This window comes from Bufo bufo, chromosome 7, assembly GCF_905171765.1.
Source record: "Bufo bufo chromosome 7, aBufBuf1.1, whole genome shotgun sequence".
Taxonomy (NCBI): domain Eukaryota; kingdom Metazoa; phylum Chordata; class Amphibia; order Anura; family Bufonidae; genus Bufo; species Bufo bufo.
The window spans coordinates 23722759-23744817 of NC_053395.1; the positions used below are offsets into that span (position 1 = coordinate 23722759).

Sequence of the window (22059 nt, forward strand, 5' to 3'; positions counted from 1 at the left end):
AATCAACTGACGTGAACGGAGATTGTGTAATGCTTCTTTTCCCCTGTGGTGGCGCTGCAGGGAAATTAAACACTTACTGCCAACTTTCCCCACATATTCCCCAGCAGGGGGGCACTTTACATTCTGCTTATTGACAAGAAACCCTTCTAACAAGCAGCGGAGAACCTCTCTGTTAAACACAATGTCAGCAGTGCACACAACTTTATACCTGAGGCTGTGTAATTATGGAAGCAAAGAGGATATGGTGCCCTTTATTTGGGATCACTGCAGCAAAATTAGGCGCATTAACAAATGGCTGCGACTTCAGTTCTATTGAAGCATTACTTTCACATACTGAAATCAATGGCTGGCCATGTAATATTCTGTGACACCAGAAATCACAGCCACGCCGGACGGCAAATCTTTTCTGGCCAACTTGAAATTTGCACCCTTTTAGGCTTCTAAAACAGGAACCACGTCCTATTGAACGACTCGGAAGTTATGGAAACAACTCGCTAGGCAATGCCATTTGTGTGGCTTTCATTCACTGCTATAGGAATTAAAGGGGTTGTCTCGCTTCAGCGATTACATGATAAATGCCAGAGAAAGTTAATACAAGGCACTTACTAATGTATTGTTATTATCCATATTGCCTCCTTTGCTGGCTTGATTCATTTTTCCGAATTGCTTTGCAATCCCACAAGCAGTGGTCGTGCTTGTACACTACAGGAAAAAGCACCGGCCTCTTTGGTGGCTGGGACCATGGGAGTGGTGCGCATAACTGCTTTTTCCTATATAGTGTGCATGCACGGCCACCGCTGCTGGATTGCAGGGTGGTCGTAACTATGGAAACAAGTAGTGTATAATGCGATGGAAAAATGAATGGAAGGAAGCAATATGGACAATCACAATACATTAGAAAGTGGTTTCTATTAAATTTCTCTACGTGATAAACGCTGAAGCGAGACAACCCCTTTTAAAGGAAACAGAGCTGCTCTGACATCTTCATAACTCGGGCCACCACTGGCCGGTGCTTACTCAGGTTATTCCCTTCTCAGCAATAAAAGCCAGAGATGGGAATAACCCTCGAAGTGTCACTGTAGGTTCACAGATTGGTTGTAATTCAGCACCATCTGCAGGTCAATGAGAGTTCCAACAAAATACCGTAGCCAAATACAAAAGGTGAACCTGCACTTTTTTTTTTTTTTTTATTAGAGGGAGTCGGGAGTGTTAATTGTTGGCCAAATGATTATTCGTCAGGCAGTTATTGACTGTGTATGGCAGGCTTTATTATCGTTATCTACCAAGGAGTGCAGTACTTACTGCAGGTCTGATTAGTTCGTTAAACCATTAAATGAAACTCCCAGACGTACCTCGTAGTGACTGTTGGGATAAGCAATTCGAGGGATATTTGAAGCAGCAAAAAAGAGGTGAAAGGCGACCGGCAAGAAAGGCAAGTATCTCATGAGCTGGAAGTTCTGCCCGTGCATTATCGTTGTGTTTACAATGTCTGTGAATCCCAACCAATCCAGAGCGGAGACCACTGTGCCGAAACTGGACTCCTTCACCTTCATGTTCAAAAAGTTATCATATAATCCCTGTGGAGAGGAACGCGAGTTATAGGCTGTAGTGTCTCTCCTCAATAAAGTCTACAGTGGATATGGAAACAGCGGCGTACACTCAGCTGCTTCCTCATCTCCTGGGAGACATTTATGAAGATTGTGCACTCTACATCTTTGGGATAAGTGAGGTTTCAACCACTGGACCCTGGATACGTCAGAAACTATGCAGTACTCACCAATGTCAGTTTCTCGTACTCCCCTGTAGCCATAGTCAGGTGCAATATATGGTGGAATCTTTGGGCCAAAACACTTAATGGAGTTCTGCCCAACAGATTGAGGGGATCATTGTTTGTAAGAAGCAGCTGAAGATCTGGGGTAGTAACATCTTGACCAATGCGCTTTCTGGAGACAGAAGGAAAACAATAAAACAATTGTCAACCTGTAAATAATAACCGTTAAGGGTGTATGCCCCTCTTGTAAAGGGATGGCATATCGCTAGGATATACCATCATTTTTTGATAGATTGGGGTCTGATCTTTGAGCCTTCCCCCTTAAACAAAAAATTAACAGGCTGATTTAGCACGGTTCCAGGCCACCTAGCTGTGCAGGTTACTGCAGGGCAGCCCCATTTCTGTCAATGGCAGGTGGCCGGGGAGCCCTGAGAGGTCTGATCCCCACTGATCATATAGTGATGACATATCTAAGTGACGTGCCATCAGTTTACAGCGTGGGAATACCCCTTTAATAGGCCATTGTGTGTTTTATCATTACCAGCTCATACCTCTGAACTTTAGGGAGCTGAAAGATTTCCTGCCACACAGAGAACAAGCCCTTATTTTGATCCTTTAGCCCAATCTTCATTGTCTGGACTGTGCGCAAGTTCAGTTCTTTCCTCCCTTTGCCATGTAAGAACTGAAAATAGAAACATTGTGTTACATGCCAGAAGCTTGTACAGAGGCAGTGATGGTCAGTTCGCAGGCGAACACATGTGGGCTGCCATCTTTAGTAAGGTAGACTCACCCGTCCGGCGATGCACAGGTAAGTCCTTACCTGTGGCCGGAGCCGGTCTGAAATCAAATGCAGTCACCGGGAGCAGGCAGTTCCGAGAACAGCCGCCGGGGGCCTTCATCGGGCTGTTCTCGGAACTGCCTGCTCCCGGTGACTGCATTTGATTTCAGACCGGCTCCCGGCACAGGCACAGGTAAGGGCTTACCTGTGCATCGCCGGACGGGCGAGTCAACTTTTTTTTATATATTTTTTTTAAACTCGTTTTATTGAAATATAACAAGCAAAGATTGGCATGTTGCATACATTATACTGATACACTACATACTCAGTCACATTATTACATATGGATCCATTGGTGAGTCACATATTGATCTCTTCAGATTACAACTTCAAATCTCATTAATGTCAATTAACAATAAAGGAGGTACAACAGCAGAGTATTAGGCGTCGTCGCTTTGTGTTGTCTACAGGGTACATACGTTCAAAAAAATGGTTTTACTCTGTGGAATGCATATGTATCGAAGATACTGTCAATTGGCGAGGAACACCATGATCCCCAAACCTTCTCAAATTTCTAAGGACATTTTCTATGGGAGAACATCATTTTTTCCCAGGGTGTTATTTGATTTACCAAGGCTTTCCATTGAGTGACCGTAGGCGGCCTATCTGCCATCCACCTGAGAGCAACTGCCTCCCTAGCCGTGAAGAGAGTCTCCCTCAGAAAAGTACAGTTATAGTGTGATAGCGCCTCGTCATCAACTACTCCTAAAAGACACTTTTTAGGGCACAAGGGATCATAGTGGATAGTACGGTCACTACATCCCTCCAATAGTTCTGAACATAGTTACATTCCCACATCAGGTGCCAAAATCCCACCTCTGATTGTGCACACCGGTGACACCCGCTATGCGTCAATCTGCCCATCTTATATAGTCTGACCGGAGTGAGGTAGCTCCTATGAAGTATAAATAACTGTATAAGTCTATTGTTAAGGGAGGGTGATACCCCTGACGGGGCGTCTAATGCCTCATTCCATTCTTCTTTAGTGAGGTCGGGCGAGTCTACCTTACTAAAGATGGCAGCACGCATGTGTTCACTGACGAACACTGCGAAACTGACCATCACTGTACAGAGGCACTCAACTTCAAGTGGAGAATACCTAAATAATATGGCAGGAAATACTGCGTTTTCTATAAGGATTCTTACATTATATGTGACTGTGGGCATCTGACCACCAGAATCCCAGGAGAGCAGGACTCCCTATTCGTGCAGTCACATACTCATAGTTCACCTATAAAAGTGTAGAAAACTCCTCAAATTATGCCCTGACCTCTAGTTAAATTGTTCGGAGGCTAATACAGTAATATACTCTGCTATTAGCATTAATCAGCACAATCTCGGGAAGGATAGCTGTAAAAAAGGCACGAACAAGGAAAATTAAACCTACTAACAGTACAATTAAAAGTATATTCATTGATTGGTGGGAGGGCAGCATCTGGTCACATACGTACCTGCAGTGTATTAATACAGGATCTAATATCATTATCGGTCTTCTCACACAATGCCATCAGTGCCCCAGTGTCAGCTTTCATGCCCTGTTTAAGAGTGATCTGCAAAACCAAGCCTTGGCGTAAGAAACGATATTAAAAATCCATAAAAAGGAGACTTTTGTATTACTTACCAGTAAAGTCTCTTTCTCGCTCTTCCTTGGGGGACACAGGAAACCATGGGTATAGCTCTGCTCCCTAGGAGGCGTGACACTAAGCGAAAGCTGTAAGCCCCTCCTCCATCAGCTATACCCTTCAGCCTGGAGAAGAGACTGCCAGTTGCGTGTCCAAGTAGTGAAAGATAACCACCAACCGGAAAAAAGAACTGTCGAGCCCCCAACGGGGGCAACCAAGCCGGAACCACAACTGTAACCCAAATGAAGGGCGGGTGCTGTGTCCCCCAAGGAAGAGCGAGAAAGAGACTTTACTGGTAAGTAATACAAAAGTCTCCTTTTCTCGCCCATATTCCTTGGGGGACACAGGAAACCATGGGACGTTCCAGAGCAGTCCCAGAAGGGAGGGACCAGAACAAACTCAACCAACACCAGAGGCATCAATCAACTGCCGCCTGCAACACCAGACGGCCTAAAGCGGCGTCAGCCGACGCATGAGTATGCACCCTGTAGAACTTGGTGAAGGTGTGCAAGGAGGACCAAGTGGCCGCCTTGCAAATCTGCTCCGAAGAAGCCCGATTTCTCTGAGCCCAGGAAGCCCCGACCGCTCTAGTGGAGTGAGCGGTAACACCAAGGGGAGGAACCCTGCCCTTGGCGAGATAAGCCTCAGTAACAGCCATCTTGACAAAACGAGCGATAGCAACTTGGATGCCGCCATCCCTCTGCGCGACCCTTCCGGGACCACAAAGAGCGAGTCAGTATGCCTGAAAGAGCTGGTTACTTCCAGGTAAATCTTGAGCGCCCTGACAACGTCCAGGCGATGAAGCTTCCTCTCCCGCGGATGGAAGGGGAAGGACACAAAGAGGGAGGAACGATGTCCTCGTTCAGATGAAAGGCGGAGACCACCTTAGGAAGGAAGGAAGGGACCGGACGAAGAACCACCTTGTCCTGGTGGAACACTAGGAAAGGTTCCAGACAGGAGAGTGCAGCCAATTCGGACACCCTCCGAAGAGAGGTGATGGCTACAAGGAAAATAACCTTGCAGGACAGAAGTCGCAAGGAAACCGTCCGCAGAGGCTCGAAAGGAGAAGCCTGGAGCGCTGAGAGAACCAGGTTCAGGTCCCAGGGCGGTACCGGAGGGCGATACGGGGGAACCGCGTGAGCCACGCCCTGAAGGAAGGTCTTGACAGGACCAAGGGGGGCCAGTGGGCGCTGAAACAAAATGGACAGCGCAGATACCTGACCCTTCAAAGAACTAAGGCCTAGACCTTGGGCCAGTCCGCTCTGCAGGAAGGACAAAACGGTGGGGAGAGAAAAGCGAGCGGAGGAATCCCCAGATCGGCACAGAACCCCAAAAAAGTCCTCCAGGTCCTATAATAGATCCTAGAAGAGGACGGCTTACGGGCGCGGATCATGGTGCGGACGACGTCCGCAGAAAAGCCTCTACGTGTCAGGACGGTGGTCTCAACAACCACGCCGTCAAACGTAGGGACCCTAAACGCGGGTGGAAGATCGGTCCCTGAGAGAGAAGATCTTCCCTGGCGGGCAGTGGCCAGGGCGCGTCTGCCAGGAGCAGCATGAGGTCGGCATACCAAGACCGGCGGGGGCCAGTCCGGAGCGACCAGAATCACCGAGACGCCTTCCGCCGCGATCTTCCGAAGGACCTTGGGCAGGAGAGGGATGGGAGGGAATATGTATGGGCGCGCGAAGCCTCGCCAAGGAAGAACGAGGGCGTCGGCTCCGCAAGCTCCCGGATCCCTGGCCCTGGACAGATAGGCGGGGACCTTGTGATTGAATTTTGAGGCCATGAGGTCCACGTCCGGAATGCCCCAACGAAGGCAAATGGCCTCGAATACCTCCGGGTGAAGAGACCACTCGCCGGGGTCGACGGTGGTGCGACTGAGGAAGGTCCGCCGCCCAATTGTCCACCCCTGGAATAAAAATTGCAGATAGGCCGGGACGTGGGCTTCCGCCCAACGGAGAATGCTGGTGACCTCCCGCATCGCTGCAGCGCTGCGAGTGCCCCCCTGGTGGTTTATGTACGCCACGGCCGTGGCGTTGTCTGATTGTACACGAACTGGATGACCCTTCAGCAGATGAGTCCAGTGTCGTAGAGACAGAAGGGCCGCTCTCAGTTCCAGGACATTGATCGAGAGTTTGGACTCCGATGGAGACCAAATGCCCTGGACGGATCGGGAGGAAACACGCCTCCCCAGCCCGAGAGACTGGCATCGGTTGTAACCACCAACCAGTTGAGTGGCAGAAAGGACCTGCCCAGAAGAGGGGACTGTAACCACCAGCGGAGAGATGACCGCACCGGAGGCGAAAGATGGAAGGGATGATCCAGAGACTGCGGCGATTTGTCCCAGGAGGAGAGGATCGCCCGTTGGAGAGGGCGGGAGTGAAACTGCGCAAATGGGATCGCCTCGAAGCAGGCAACCATCTGCCCCAATACCCGCATGCAGAAGCGGAAGGACGGTCGACGGTGGAGAAGGAGACCCCGAACCGCCCCACGGAGGATCAGACGTTTTTCCGAGGGAAGACGTACCTCCGCCGCTCCCGTGTCTAAAAGCATTCCCAGGAAGACGAGTTGTCTGGAGGGGGGAAGAGAGGACTTGGGGAAGTTGATGACCCAACCGAACCTCGCCAGAGTCTCTAGAGTGAGATCCACGCTGGCAACCGCTTGAGAAAGGGACGGAGCCTTGATGAGGATATCGTCCAAGTACGGTAGCAGAAAAACACCCCTGGAACGGAGTAAGGCTAAAACCGGGGCCAGGACCTTGGTGAACACCCGGGGGGCTGTTGCCAGTCCAAAGGGAAGGGCGACAAAATGGAAGTGGAGGTCCCCACGGCGAATCGAAGGAAGCGATGGTGACACTGGGCTACCGGAACATGGAGGTAGGCATCCTGTATATCGATGGAAGACATGAAATCTCCCTGCTCCAGGGAAGCCACCGCGGAGCGGAGGGACTCCATCCGAAACCGTCGAAGGAGGAGAAAACGGTTGAGCTTTTTGAGGTCCAAAATGGGCCGCACCGAACCTCCCTTCTTGGGAACTACAAAGAGGTTCGAGTAGAACCCTTGGAATCTTTCCTCTAGAGGAACGGGGGTAATCACCCCCCTGTCCAGTAAGGCTTGAACGGCCGCGGAGAACGCAGCCGCGTCTTTCGGGTCTCGCGTGGGGCGGGAGCGAAAGAACCGATCCGGAGGGAAGGATGCAAATTCGATTTTGTATCCGGAGGGACACCATTTCGAGGGCCCAGGCGTCGGAGACTTGAGCCATCCAGACGTCCTTGAAAAGGAGGAGCCGGCCCCCCCACCCGGGTGGGTGGGGGCGCGCCTTCAGGCAGAGGACTGTTTTGCTGCGGGTGTGCGGGCAGCCTGCGGCTTGCGCCAGGAGGGCTGCGCCCGAAAAAACGGCTTCCTACGCTTGTCCTGGGGAGGAGCCGAAGCGGCAGCTGTGGTGGGAGCCCCAGAGGCCCTGCGGGAGGACCCGAAAACGAGACGCACCAGGGCGTCCGCGGGGGCGCCCCTGGCTTGGGGTTGAGGAGATGGGTGCTTTTTACCACCCGTGGCCTCTGAAATAAGTTCGTCTAAGCGGACCCCGAAAAGGCGGGAACCCGCAAACGGGTAGCCCCGCCAAGGAACGTTTGAGGCAGCGTCCGCTTTCCAGACCTTCAGCCAGAGCTCCCTCCTGACGGCAACTGCCAGGGCGGAGGAGCGTGCAATAAGGGCTCCCGCATCAAGGGAGGCCTCACAGACAAAATTCCCGGCCCGAATAATAAGCTGGGCCAAGGAACGTAGGTCCTGGATGGGATGTCCGAGTCCAACTCCTGTTCCAGCTGCGTACCCCAAGCAGAGATTGCTTTCCCTGCCCAAGCAGAGGCAAAAACCGGTCTGAGGGCAGAACCAGAGGCAGCAAAAATGCCCTTGGACAGGGTCTCATGCACGGTCCTCCGCTGACTGAAGAGAGGGACCCGTCGGGAACAGGGATGGCCGTGGTTCTTTGACAGCCGGGCCACAGGGGGGTCCAACTTGGGTGGGAAGACCAGGTGGCCACGACATCGGCTGGAAAAGGATAGCAAATGTCCAGCTTCTTTGGGTTGACAAAACGGGCGTCCGGGGCGAGCCCAAGCCTTAGACACCACGGAGGAGAAATCAGAGTGGATTGGAAAGACTTTTGAGGCTGCCTGGGTCTGATAAAGGAGACGCTAGCTGCGTCCGAGCTAGGGGGGTCATCCTGCACCTAAAGGTGTCACGTATATCAGAGATGAGTTGACCCATCGCTGAGGCTAGCTTGGACGGGCAGGGCCGAGTCCATTTCCAAATCTGAAGCCGCCAATTCACCTTCAGAGAGCGAATCCTTTGGAGAGGAGAGGCTCGTCTGGGTGCGCACGCGTGGCGGGGAGAGGGAGGCATCCGAGGAGGAGGCTCGCTCTACTCTAATACGCTTCTGAGAGTTGCCTAGCTCGGGAGGGGTCACTAGGAGAGGGTGAACCCGCTGCCGCGGCAGAAGCAGTGGACCCGGAGGGCGCGACAGTCAGAGTGGCGTCCTGCGGGGTAGGTGGCCTGTCTATTAGGCGGCCCACGACATGAGTGAGGCTTTCCACGGCCTGGGACAGGGATCTAGCCCAGTCAGGCGGGTCAGAGGAAGCAGGAGCGACACAAGCGGGCGACTGAGGCTGCGGTGGAGCTCGGCATGCAGTACAGTGCGGATCAGACTGCCCCCGGGGAAAGGGTTCCCTACAAGCAGTACAGGCATGGTACCATGGCTTGGCGGCTGCAGAAGGGTCTGACATGGTGGAAAGATGTTGCACTTAAAAGTGAGAACCAAGCAACAGTACTGTGGCACGGAGGGGGTTAAACAGTCCTACCAGACCCGGAGATACAAGCGGCAGCTGTAAGGGGAACAGACTGGGGAGGCTGTGGAGGAGAGGCAGCAGCACGGAGCTGAATGGCTTCAGGATCGCACGCAGAGAGATGAACCCGGGAAGTAGCGGAGCGCAGCAGCACGGAGCTGAATGTGTAAGGAAGCTCCGCCCCCCCCCTCTGCCGCGCTGAAGCCGAAGCAGAGCCGCGCGCGCGCGGCAAAATGATTTTAACCCCCAAGGATGTTGAAGTGCCGGCCATGACATGGCGCCGTTCATGCCAGGAAAACGGCTCCCACCGCGCCTAGATGTAGCAGACGGCTTGCATGTCTGCAGCCGTCCCTGTAAGGCAGCGTTCTAGGACTGCCCTCCAACTAAGCCCGGTAACGTCCCGATATTCCGTGGGCGGGGGGGGGGGGGTGTCCGGGATTGTAGCAGTGGCCATGTAACAGTGGCCATGTTGGTAGCAGCGGTGGGAGGGAGGAAGGGGAGGCTGGAGCAGCCACTCTCACCATACGCTGTCTTCGCCCTCAGTCCATCCAGCGGGGGTCGCCCCTTCAGCTCCTGGCACCGCGGTGGCAGGAAGCCGGGGGAGGGACTTGGCGTGCGGGCGACCCTGAGCTGGCGGGACGCAGGGGAGCGAGGCTGCCCTGGTCCACCTTGTCTTCTGTGGGGGAGGCGGCAGTGCGGAATTACCGGCACTGGCGCAACTCAACCCCGGGAGAAACAGAGGGGTCTAATGCGCCTCTGTTGTCCCTGTAGGTAGAAAAAAACAGAGTTAAAAACAACAAATACGTAAAAATAAAAATCATAGGATAACAACCCTGCATAAGCAGGGGGGTGTCTTGCCTCCTTGGACACTAAGCAAAAACTGGCAGTCTCTTCTCCAGGCTGAAGGGTATAGCTGATGGAGGAGGGGCTTACAGCTTTCGCTTAGTGTCACGCCTCCTAGGGAGCAGAGCTATACCCATGGTTTCCTGTGTCCCCCAAGGAATATGGGCGAGAAAATACAACCCGACCCACTGACAGATACACTAAAGATTGTTATGTTTATAGATACAGTTTTAAGAGGACCCGTCCCCTCTCCTGACATGTCTGTTTTTAATAGCTTCATGCATTCCCCATGTAATAACAATTCTGGAGCATCTATTCTTATGGCTCTATGTTGTGCCATTCCTTTATTATTTCTACTAGACGTTATGGATGAATTGCCGGCAGTCTGCAGTAAGGGTACAGAGGGGAGGTAACCAGTTGGGGGGGGTGTACCAATCAGTGCTGCCATTTTCAGTCTGTGCAGGTACACCCCCCTAACTGGTTACCTCCCTCTATACCCTTACTGCAGACTGCAAGCAATTTATTCATAACTTTTAGCAGAAATAATAAAGGAACGGCACAACATAGAGCCATAAGAATAGATGATCCAGAATTGTTATTACACGGGGAATGCATTCTTTAAACAGAGTTTTTATTCTTTAAACAGGGTTTTCTTAACACTTAACATTTAGAGAGTGTATGGTTAATCCTGTTTGGTCCAGTCTAAAAAAAATATATATATAAATTATATATATATATATATATATATATATATATATATATATATATATATATATATATATATATATTTTTTATTTTTATTTTTTTATTTTCCTGCAAAACCCTGGGGAAAAAAAAAATATAAGTTATATTAAACTAAAGTTAACTTCCTGTCGAACAAGGCAATTGCTTGAGAGACATGTCAGAGAAAGGTGGGCAGAGTTGCAAAAAAATAAAAATAAAAAAATAAAATTCAGGAGCATCCAAGATTAAAGTGTGCCATCAGTTACATGGGGGAAATGACAGTACAGGAGTAAACACAAAAATATTTTTTCTAAACAATTTGCATATGAGATTTTGTCTCTGAACAGTAGCATAGGGCGCCCCGTACAAGAGCCAGAGTTGCTGAAGTGCTAGATCTTATACTGGATACAGGAACCAAGAAGAAAAAGCAAGAAGTTCTGTCTCCTAGTACATGGGTAACACCACATGTAAAAGGACATGATGAAACTGTTTGGAAATATCAAGAAAAGTGACAAAACAGTATCTCATCCGTAGGATATTACCAAGGAGTAGGCACGGAGCACAGGAGAGCATGGATTTAGTGCAAGGCAAGCAAATTTATTTCAATTTCACTAACCTCATACAACCTTTGTACCAGCCTGGAGGGCATCGTCTGAGGGAAATTCAACATGAACGCTTGCTGTCTGAGCTGCCGTAGAGATGGTACATACCTGCACAGGAGAGGAGGGGTGAAAGAGGCTTAAAAAGGGAAGTTAAGAAACGTTGTGGTATGCAAGATGCCCTAACACACACAGACATCTAAGATGGTAAGCGGTGGCAATTTCATAAGGAGGCATACAGAGGTTTTTTTCTTCCTGTAGAACTGAAGGCGAATTTGGCCTTTGAAAGAGTATAGAAGAAATTAAAGAGATTATCCAGAACTTAAACATTGTTGACCTATACTCAGGATAGTTTATCAATATCCAATTAGTGTGGTCAGGCTACAAGCACCCCCGCTGATCGGCTTTTGGAAGGGACTGCAGCATTCAGGAGTTGCTGCTACCATCTTTCTTGGCCTGTGATGTAACATCCATCGGTCACTAGGCCTTTCTGTGGCTCAGTCCCATTTAAAGATTTTGTCCGGACAACAGCCATAGATGACTTATGCTCCAGATTGGTCATGATTATCAGATCGGTGGGGTCCGACATCTGGCATCTCCACCAATAAGTTGTGTAACTGGAAACTGTACAGTGCACAGAGTGGAAGCAGCAGGCTCCATACACTTTTGTTTCTGTTAAGGAGATTTTTTGTGAAACTCACCTGTTTTTGTGACACAGACCATGGGTATAGCCTAGGTCATTACTAAGAGGAGACACTATGCAAATAAAAAAAGAGCTCCTCCTCCCCGGGCTATACCCCATGCTCCACCGGGAGGACCCCAGCGCGAGCAAAAGCAGTAGGAGAAGGAGACAAAAAACTACAGAGACCAGAACAAAGGAAATACCGCCATCGGACCCATAACCCTAAGGTCCCGAAGAACTAAACTAACCCCTCCTGCAACAGACAAGAATGGGAGGGAGCTGTGTCCCCCAATGGAAAAGACGAGAAAAAGATTTTACAGGTGAGATTCACCAAAAATCTCCTTTTCTCGCACATTTCATTGGGGGACACAGACCATGGAACGTCCCAGAGCAGTCCATGGGGTGAGAAAAAGAACAGCTCCTCCAGGGGGAAACGCCCAGCGGTCAAACAGGAACCGCCTGTAATACAAGAGAGGACTTGGAATCCGGAAGGAATATCCGAGCTGCCGTGGTGTCCAGAACCATCCCTAGGAAGGTCACCCTCTGAGAGGGGTGAAGAGAGGACTTCTGGATAGTGTTGAGCGAACTTCTGTTTTAAGTTCGGCGTCTAAAGTTCGGCTTCCGGTTAGCAGAGAATCCCGATATGGATTCCGAATTCCGCTACCACGGACCACAACGGAATTCGGAATCCATATCGGTATTCTCCGCTAACCGGAAGCAGCCGAACTTTAGACGCCGAACTTAAAACAGAAGTTCGCTCAACACTACTTCTGGAACCAGCTGAACTGTTCCAGAGTCTGAACAGTGATTCGGACGCTGTCCTTGGCCTGGGAGGAACCCTTTATCAGTATGTCGTCCAGGTAGGGCAACAGAGATATGCCCCATGTACGGAAAAGCGCCAAGAGCAGCGCCAAGATCTTCGTGAATAGCAGAGGGGCCGTAGCCAGCCCAAAGGGAAGGGCGACAAACTAGTAATGCTGCCCGCTGACAGCGAAGCGCAGAAACCTGTGGTGAGATTCTGCTATAGGGACATGCAAATAGGCGTCTTGGATGTCCACAGACGCGAGGAACTCCCCTGGAAGAAGAGAAGCAATAACGGAGCGGAGGGATTCCATCCGGAACCTCCAGACCCGCAGAGACCTGTTATACAGCTTCAGGTCTAGAACCGGACGCACCGATCCCTTTTTCTTTGGCACAACGAATAGGTTGGAGCAGAAACCTGCACCTTGCTCCTCCAGGGGGACTGGAACAATCACTCCCCTGTCCAAAAGGGAAGAGACCGCCTGCAAAAGGGCCGAGGTCCCGGACCGGATCCCCCGGAACCCAAGAAGGGAAGAAACGCTCCGGAGGCCTGGAAGCGAATTCGATTTTGTAACCGGATGTTACAATTTCCAGGGCAGAGGCATCCTGGATGTGATCTCTCCAAACCTGTTGAAAGGAGAGCAATCGGCCCCCCACCGTAAGAGGTGGGGGCGCCCCTTAAGGAGGAGGACTGCTTGGGAGCCGCGGGGCGGGCTGATTGTGGCCGCGGGCGCCAGGAAGGCTGGGGCTTAAAGGCAGGCTTCTTACAGGAGTCCTGAGAGCCACCCGGGAAATGGGCCGCCGCAGATCTGGAAGAGGAGAAGCGACAAAAGGACTGGTTCCTAGAACCGGAGGACCGAGCTCCAAAGGTGAGCTTGGATCTAGATTGGGGCAGGTTGGTACTCTTGCCCCCCGTCGCGTCCGAAATGATCTCGTCCAGCTTAGCACCAAAAAGCCTGGAACCCGCAAAGGGGAGGTTAGTGAGGGAACGATTGGAGGAAGCGTCAGCGTCCCAAACCTTCAACCAGACTTCTCTGCGCTGAGTGACTGAAAGGGCCGAAACCCGCGCAAAGAGAATGCTAACATCAAAGGAAGCTTCACAGAGAAACTTTGTCGCCCGAGACATCTGGAGGACAAAGTTTAAGGTGTCCGCAGAGGCATCCTGCTCCGCCAGGTCCTGATGGTGGCGCTGCAACCATACGGAAAGCGCTCTGGATACCCAGGCCGAGGCGAAAGCGGGCCGCAGGCCTGTGCCTGCCAGAGTGAAGATGGCTTTGGACAGAGAATCCAAACGCCTGTCAACCGAGTCCCGTAGAGATGAACCGTCCAAGACAGGTATGGCCGCATTCTTAGCCAATCTGGCCACCGGCGGGTGCTGCACATTTTCTGCCGGAAATGGATAAAGGGTATCCATGCGTTTCGTGGCAGAAAACCGGTGATTAGGGCGGTCCCAGGCCTTAGAGAGGACCTTGTCGAATTCGCCATGTATGGGGAATACAACCGTTTGTGGTTTCCTAGAGTGGAAAAGAGGGAATTCCTGGCTACCAGCGGAAGGAGATTCCCCCTGGATATCAAAAGTATCCCGGACCGCTGCCACCATAGTGGACAGTTTGGGCGAGGGTTCCAGCTCTGTGTCCTCGTCAGAACTGGATCTTTCCCCTTCCGATCTATGGTCCCTGCGAGGAGGGGAAGCAGAAACATCCGAGGAAGGATGCTGCTGTGTACGCTGCCTCTTAGCAGCCGAGCGGCCTCTGTGGGAACCACTGGGAAGTGGATTGGTGTTAGCCACAGGATCCGTGGACGCCATGCGTTCCATGAAGGCCATGGCGGCCCGAGAGACTTGGGCTAAATCAACGGCCGCCCTAGAAATGGCAGAGGCCCAATCGGGTTACGATGGGGCAGAGGGAGGACTGGGCTGAGTGAGATGGGGGGGAGGAGGAGGATGATCCTGTCCAGAGGCAAGGCAAGAGTCACAGGATCCAGTGAACGATAGTGGCAAACAGCAGACCTTACATGGCCCCAGTGGGGCCTGAGGAGCCGACTTGGATTTTTGGGGGGCCCCAGGTTTCAGCATGATGGCAGCAATCCCTGCAAAGAAAGGGGTCAGGGTCTCCTACGGTTCCTGCAGCACGCTGAGTAAACACTATCCTACCGCGACAAGTGTGGAGGCGGGAGCAGCCGCGTGTGGAGAGTGCTGAGACGGAAGCGCCGGAGCTGAAGAAATAGGGCTCCGCCCACAAATCGCGTCAAGGAAGGCGCGAAACCAGCACGCGCGCGGGAAGTATGAAAAATAATAGAGACGCGGCCGCCGGAAGGGTAGGAGAGCCCGCTCCTACAGAGCACCGCTGTGGGAGAGCCGAGGAAGCTGCCACTTCTGCAAGAGCGATTGCCCCAGACAGGAATCCTTCCCCCGTCAACCACCCACTTAGTCAGCTGGCACATGGAGTGGCAGTGATCTGGTAGGAGGGCAGGATAGGTGACCCCAGATCTGGTAGGCCGCCAGAGCTGCAGGTCGAGCCCGGTTCCACTTAACTTCTTGGGGGAGGTAGCCGGGGACGTCAGTTCGCTAAATTGCGACCCTGCGTCCTCTGCTGAAAAAAAATAAACGGGAGTAGAGAGTCTAAAATGTCACCTCCTTATCCGACACTAAGCAAGACTGGGGTCCTCCCGGTGGAGCATGGGGGTATAGCCCAGGGAGGAGGAGCTCTCTTTTTTATTTGCATAGTGTCTCCTCCTAGTAATGACCTAGGCTATACCCATGGTCTGTGTCCCCCAATAGAATGTGCGTGAAAAGTTTTTATAGAAAATGTTATTTTAATTAGTTTTTTTCTTATTAGAGTACTCTATTAATTGTTGGATTAATCGGTAGAATACTTGATTATTAAACTAATCGATAGTTGTAGCCCTACTATCAGCCTCGCTGACAAGGCTGATAATATTCATGCTGCAATTTTAAGAATCCCTGATTGTACAAAATTTAAAATAAAAAAACTGATTTTGCAGGCTCATATATGAGCTAAAAAAAAAAGTTAATATATAAAAAATAAAATTTATATAATAAAAAGTTTTAAATCATATAATAAAAAAATACCTAAATAACAATAAACATGGGTATCATCACAACCAAAAACGCCTGTACTATTAAAATACACTGCTCAAAAAAATAAAGGGAACACAAAAATAACACATCCTAGATCTGAATTAATTAAATATTCTTCTGAAATACTTTGTTCTTTACATAGTTGACAAAATCACACAAAAATAAAAAAATGGAAATCAAATTTTTCAACCCATGGAGGTCTGGATTTGGAGTCACACTCAAAATTAAAGTGGAAAAACACACTACAGGCTGATCCAACTTTGATCTAATGTCCTTAAAACAAGTCAAAATGAGGCTCAGTAGTGTGTGTGGCCTCCACGTGCCTGTATGACCTCCCTACAACGCCTGTGCATGCTCCTGATGAGGTGGCGGACGGTCTCCTGAGGGATCTCCTCCCAGACATGGACTAAAGCATCTGCCAACTCCTGGACAGTCTGTGGTGCAACGTGACGTTGGTGGATAGAGCGAGACATAATGTCCCAGAAGTGCTCAATTGGATTCAGGTCTGGGGAACGGGCGGGCCAGTCCATAGGATCAATGCCTTCGTCTTGCAGGAACTGCTGACACACTCCAGCCACATGAGGTCTAGCATTGTCTTGCATAAGGAGGAACCCAGGGCCAACCGCACCAGCATATGGTCTCACAAGGGGTCTGAGGATCTCATCTCGGTACCTAATGGCAGTCAGGCTACCTCTGGCGAGCACATGGAGGGCTGTGCGGCCCTCCAAAGAAATGCCACCCCACACCATTACTGACCCAATATCAAACCGGATACTTATGATAGAAAGACCAGCACTCCGTAATTCCAATAATGAAAAAGGATCCTTTTTCATTATTGGAATTACGGAGTGCTGGTCTTTCTATCATAAGTATCTGGGGATTCAACCTATTGACCGTGCACCTGGACCCTGAAGGAAGCACAGTGCCGCCCATTTGTTCCTAACCAATATCAAACCGGTCATGCTGGAGGATAAGCAGAACGTTCTCCACAGCGTCCCAAGACTCTGTCACGTCTGTCACATGTGCTCAGTGTGAACCTGCTTTCATCTGTGAAGAGCACAGGGCGCCAGTGGCGAATTTGCCAATCTCGGTGTTCTCTGGCAAATGCCAAACGTCCTGCACGGTGTTGGGCTGTAAGCACAACCCCCACCTGTGGATGTCGGGCCCTCATATCACCCTCATGGAGTCTGTTTCTGACCGTTTGAGCAGACACATGCACATTTGTGGCCTGCTGGAGGTCATTTTGCAGGGCTCTGGCAGTGCTCCTCCAGTTCCTCCTTGCACAAAGGCGGAGGTAGCGGTCCTGCTGCTGGGTTGTTGCCCTCCTACGGCCTCCTCCATGTCTCCTGATGTACTGGCCTGTCTCCTGGTAGCGCCTCCATGCTCTGGACACTACGCTGACAGACACAGCAAACCTTCTTGCCACAGCTCGCATTGATGTGCCATCCTGGATAAGCTGCACTACCTGAGCCACTTGTGTGGGTTGGAGATTCCATCTCATGCTACCACTAGAGTGAAAGCACCGCCAGCATTCAAAAGTGACCAAAACATCAGCCAGGAAGCATAGGAACTGAGAAGTGGTCTGTGGTCACCACCTGCAGAACCACTCCTTTATTGGGGGTGTCTTGCTAATTGCCTATAATTTCCACCTGTTGTCTATCCCATTTGCACAACAGCATGTGAAATTGATTGTCACTCAGTGTTGCTTCCTAAGTGGACAGTTTGATTTCACAGAAGTGTGATTGACTTGGAGTTACATTGTGTTGTTTAAGTGTTCCCTTTATTTTTTTGAGCAGTGTATATATAAAAAAAAAAAATATATCAAATATGCTGAATGGCGTAACCGAAAAAGGGTCAAAATGGTCGATTTGCCATTTTTTTATTGCTTCTCTTACCCCAAAAAAATGTAGTAAAATGTGATCATAAAGTCAAACACTCTCCAAATTGTATCAATAAAAACTACAGATTGTCCTGCTCAGTAGACATAAGTATAAAAAAAAGTTATGGGGGTCAGAATATGGTGATTTAAAAAATAAAATATACATTTTTTTAAAAAAAGTTAAAATGTATTTTTACACTATTAGACATACAAAACCTATACATATGGGGTATCGTTGTAATCGTACTGACCCAGAGAATGAAGGGCATGGGTCAGTTTTGCCGCAAATTGTTGCATTAGAAAGTACAACTGGTCCCGCAAAAAAAAATAAGCCCTCATACATGTGAATGGAAATATAAAAAGTTATGGCTCAAGGAAGATAGGGAAGAAAAATTAAAATGCAAAAACCTCCGGTAGTGAAAGGGTAAAGGGCAAGTGAATGCGGTTGTGCTCCAATGCCAAGCAGAACCACTGTATAATGTCCTGCGGATAGGTCATGGATATTTAAAGGGTTTCTGTCAGCAGAAAAATGGGTATTAACCTGGCTGACATTAGTGATTTAGTTATGTTCAGCTGACATTAGCATATTAGTCCCATTTCACTATGTGCCGCCGTTATTTAGAAAAAAATAACTTTTATAATATGCAAATGAGCCTCTAGGAGCAGGGGGGGCGTTGCTCCTGATCCTAGAGGCTCCATTCCCCCACCTCTGGCCACGCCCTGCTACACTAGATTGACAGGGGCAGGCAGAGTTCACGTCCTCCTGCATGGCCCTGAGTTCGGGTGAAATCTTCAGCCATTTAGTATGCAGTGCAGGCGTAGTGAAGGAGGGATGCTCACCGGCTGTTACTTCCTTACTGCGCCGCATACATCACAGTACTCCCGGAAGAAAAGTGATGCTGGCATCAATGAAGGAAAGGGTGTACTGTGATGTATGTGGCTGAAGATTTGATCCGAACTCAGGCCAGGCAGGAGGACGTGAACGCTGCCTGGCCCTCTCAATCAAGTGTAGCAGGGCGTAGCCAGAGGTGGGAGAATGGAGCCTCTAGGAGCAGGAGCAACGCAAGTTCTTTTTTCTAAATAATGGCGGCAGGCAGTGAGATGGCACTAATATAGTTATGTTCAGCTGACATTAGCACATTAGATCCCATTTTCTGCGGACAGAAACCCTTTAAGTCCTGGATAACCCCTTTAAAGCTTAATGCAATATGGCCAGCTGTAGAGTAGTTATTTTAGAGAATACTAACTGGTCATTGCAAATACAGATGATGGGTCGAAGCATCAGACCACCCTCTTTCTTCTTCTTCTTCGTTGGAGCCAACTCATTACCACCTTCTGTATCCTTGCCGTCTTTACGGTTGATTAAACTTAGCAGCATATTGATAGAGACCTAGAGAGTAGAGGCAAGACAGAACTGATTTAGGCCCCTTTCACACGGGTGAGAATTCCGTGCGGGTGCAATGCGTGATGTGAACGCAATGCACCCGCACTGAATCCGGACCCATTCACTTCAATGGTGCTGTTTAGATGAGCACCATGTTCTATATTCTGTTTTTCACGCAACGCAGGCCCCATATAAATAAATGGGTCTGCGTGAAAAAATCACATAGCATCCACAAGCAAGTGCAGATGTGGTGCGATTTTCACGCATGGTTGCTAGTAGATGATGTAAGTAAATTGATAAAAGTCAATTTACTGTATTATTTTCCCTTAAAACATTGTTATAAGGGAAAATAATAGCGTTCTATCTTCATTTAGCAGGTCCTGCATTGACGTCACCGCACTCACCACGTGATGAGTGCGATTACGTCATCAAAAGGTCCTTTGGCAGGTCCTGAAAGAAGAAGAAAGAAGACGATGGCAGCTGCGCGAACAACAGGATGAGGAGAGTTAAATTTTATTTTTTTAATATTTTTTTTTAAATCCTAAAGCCACATTTTAGTAAGCATTCTGTATTAAGAATGCTATTGTTCTCTCTTATAACCATGTTATAAGGGAAAATAATAAAATATACAGAACACCGAACCCAGTGAAGAAGTCTGGGTTAGAGTCTGGGTACCACAGTCAGTTTTTTATCACGCGCGTGCAAAACGCATTGTACCCACGTGATAAAAACTAAACATCGGAACGCAATCACAGTCAAAACTGACTGCAATTGCATACCTACTCGCACGATATTCCCTGATCGCAGACGCAACGCATCCGGACACGCTCGTCTGCAAGGGGCCTTAAGCAGCCACAAAGTTCAGATTACAGCCCCAGCCAAGCTTCTCCTGCACAGTCTGTATAGCTGAGAGTATCTTATCAGCATTCCTTAACACTAAAACATGGGGTATCCTCGTAAAAGTACAGGCCCTTCATGGGTCTGACCGCTGGTGGGGAGTGATTCCTCTTTTCTTTTGCACTGGGTTCATTATATTGTGTCTCACTTACTGTAGGTGCACCATCAATTTCATCAATAATTAAGCAGTTAGGACGCTCATCCATTCCCAGCACAGATTTCATTTGTGTTGCAGCTTCGATTCGAGTTCGGAATATCTCTGCACTGCGGTCATCACTAGAATTTTGAACAATAAGAATTTTATCAAACTTAAAAAATAAACTGAATGCTTGGCAACCCAGTCTTACATTACATTACGAGCAGAAGCCTAGAAATGTAAAATCCCACGTACTCACCTGGCATTCATTTCTACCACATTGTATCCAGCATGTCTTGCTATTATATGGGCCAATGTAGTTTTCCCCAGACCAGGAGGACCACAGAGCAAAGCAACCTAAAATATATATGTGTCTGAATAATTATCATTGCAGCTTTTTTTTTTATAATTTTGGGCAACTGTGCAATAAAACTAGTTGGGGATTCTGGTACAGATTGTAAATTAAAGGGGTATTCCTGCTGTTACAAGTTATACCCTATCCACAGGATAGGGAATAACTATTAGGTGGGGGTCCTACCGCTGGAACCCCTACTGATCACGAGAACGGTGTTCCCGTATCCCCTGCAGCTACCCTGAAAAGAAGAGAGCGGGTGGTCACTCTATTCATTTCTATGGGCGTTTTGTCCAAAACTCCCATAGCAATGAATGGAGCGGCCGAGCGGATATGCGACCAGCCTCTCCATTCTTTTCAGGGGGTACGGAGCCCCCGTTTTGGTGATTGGTAGGACACCCTCACCGCTCTAATAGTTATCCCCTATCCTGTGGATAGGGGATAACTTGTACCAACTAGAAGACCCGTTTAAAGGGGGTTTCCACCTTTTAGACATGCTCTGAATAGGTCATCAGTATTAGATCAGTAGGGGTTGGACAATCAGCACCCACAGTGATCACCTGTTTGCAGTAGTTGATGGAAGCAGAAAGCTCGGTGCGGTGGCTGTATCAGCATAGTGTAGCCATCTGCTCTTCATTTACCTTGTTCTTGGGCCTATTGTACTGATCTAGTTCTGCCTCGAGTATCTCCTCTGTGATCTGGGCTTTGCTCTTCCACTTAACAGCCGTATCCTTCTGGAACTGGAACTTGTTGTTGTTCGCTCTCTGATCAGGGACTGCCTTGGGCTTCTTCACTGTCTTTTCTTTACCAAACACCACAGTGTCCCATAACTTCAACCATTTCAAGAGGCAGCGATTTGTGTACTGAACGAGGAAAGCAGAAGCAGATCATTAGGATGCAGGCAAGGTATCGTTATATCATTAAATAAATGGTGATTTAACTCTTACATCATCACTCAGCAGCTCTGTATAATATTTTGGGGAGTATCTGTCAACCCAAAGGTTATGCGAGGATGCATCGTCTCCTTCCTCTTCTGCCTCTGCAGAGACGAGCTCTAAACTTTCATTTTCCACCTCTTCAAATTCATTCATTTGACTGGTGACAGAAACAAAAGAAACATAAATGATGATAGCCTTAAAGGGGTTGTCCTTATGACCTATTAGGGAACCCTTCTACAGGTCAGAATGGAGAACTGATCATGTAGAAAATACATTTCCTCTGCAGCAGCCAACGCAGGAGAAAATGCCTGGCTGACCACATCTTCCCCTGTTTGCTGGGGGAGCTGGGAGAGGGACCCAGCGTTCTCCGTTCATATCATATTACGCATTATCTTAATGTACTAGTATGGAAGACAGGAGCCTTATAGACCGCTACGCTAGTCCATGACTAAGACTTCTGTGTGTATTACCTGTTCAACATTTCTGAAAGGCGCTGTGATTCCTCTAACACCTGCCTTCGACGCTGAAAGACAAGATAGGTCTCAATTACCATATGCAATTTAAAGCACAGGATACCCTGCAGACATCGTATCTGCACCAGAGGCAAACGCCACGAGAGTTGATGGTAGAAATATTGGTGCATGTAGCGCCAGCCAC

At 49.2% G+C, this 22059-nt stretch overlaps 1 protein-coding gene across 2 annotated transcripts in view; it reads right to left on the reverse strand.

Annotated features, from left to right (window-relative positions):
* CHTF18 (chromosome transmission fidelity factor 18) overlaps positions 1-22059 on the reverse strand; it is a 61688-nt gene that overhangs the window by 34264 nt on the left and 5365 nt on the right. For both annotated transcript variants that reach the window (XM_040441225.1, XM_040441223.1), the window contains exons 6-16: positions 21873-21925; positions 21412-21559; positions 21106-21327; positions 20372-20469; positions 20129-20252; positions 18943-19085; positions 11251-11344; positions 4061-4159; positions 2323-2453; positions 1778-1943; positions 1353-1577 (exon numbers count right to left, since the gene is read on the reverse strand). In XM_040441225.1, the coding sequence (XP_040297159.1) occupies positions 1353-1577; positions 1778-1943; positions 2323-2453; positions 4061-4159; positions 11251-11344; positions 18943-19085; positions 20129-20252; positions 20372-20469; positions 21106-21327; positions 21412-21559; positions 21873-21925 (1503 nt within the window). The remainder of the gene's footprint in view (positions 1-1352; positions 1578-1777; positions 1944-2322; positions 2454-4060; positions 4160-11250; positions 11345-18942; positions 19086-20128; positions 20253-20371; positions 20470-21105; positions 21328-21411; positions 21560-21872; positions 21926-22059) is intronic.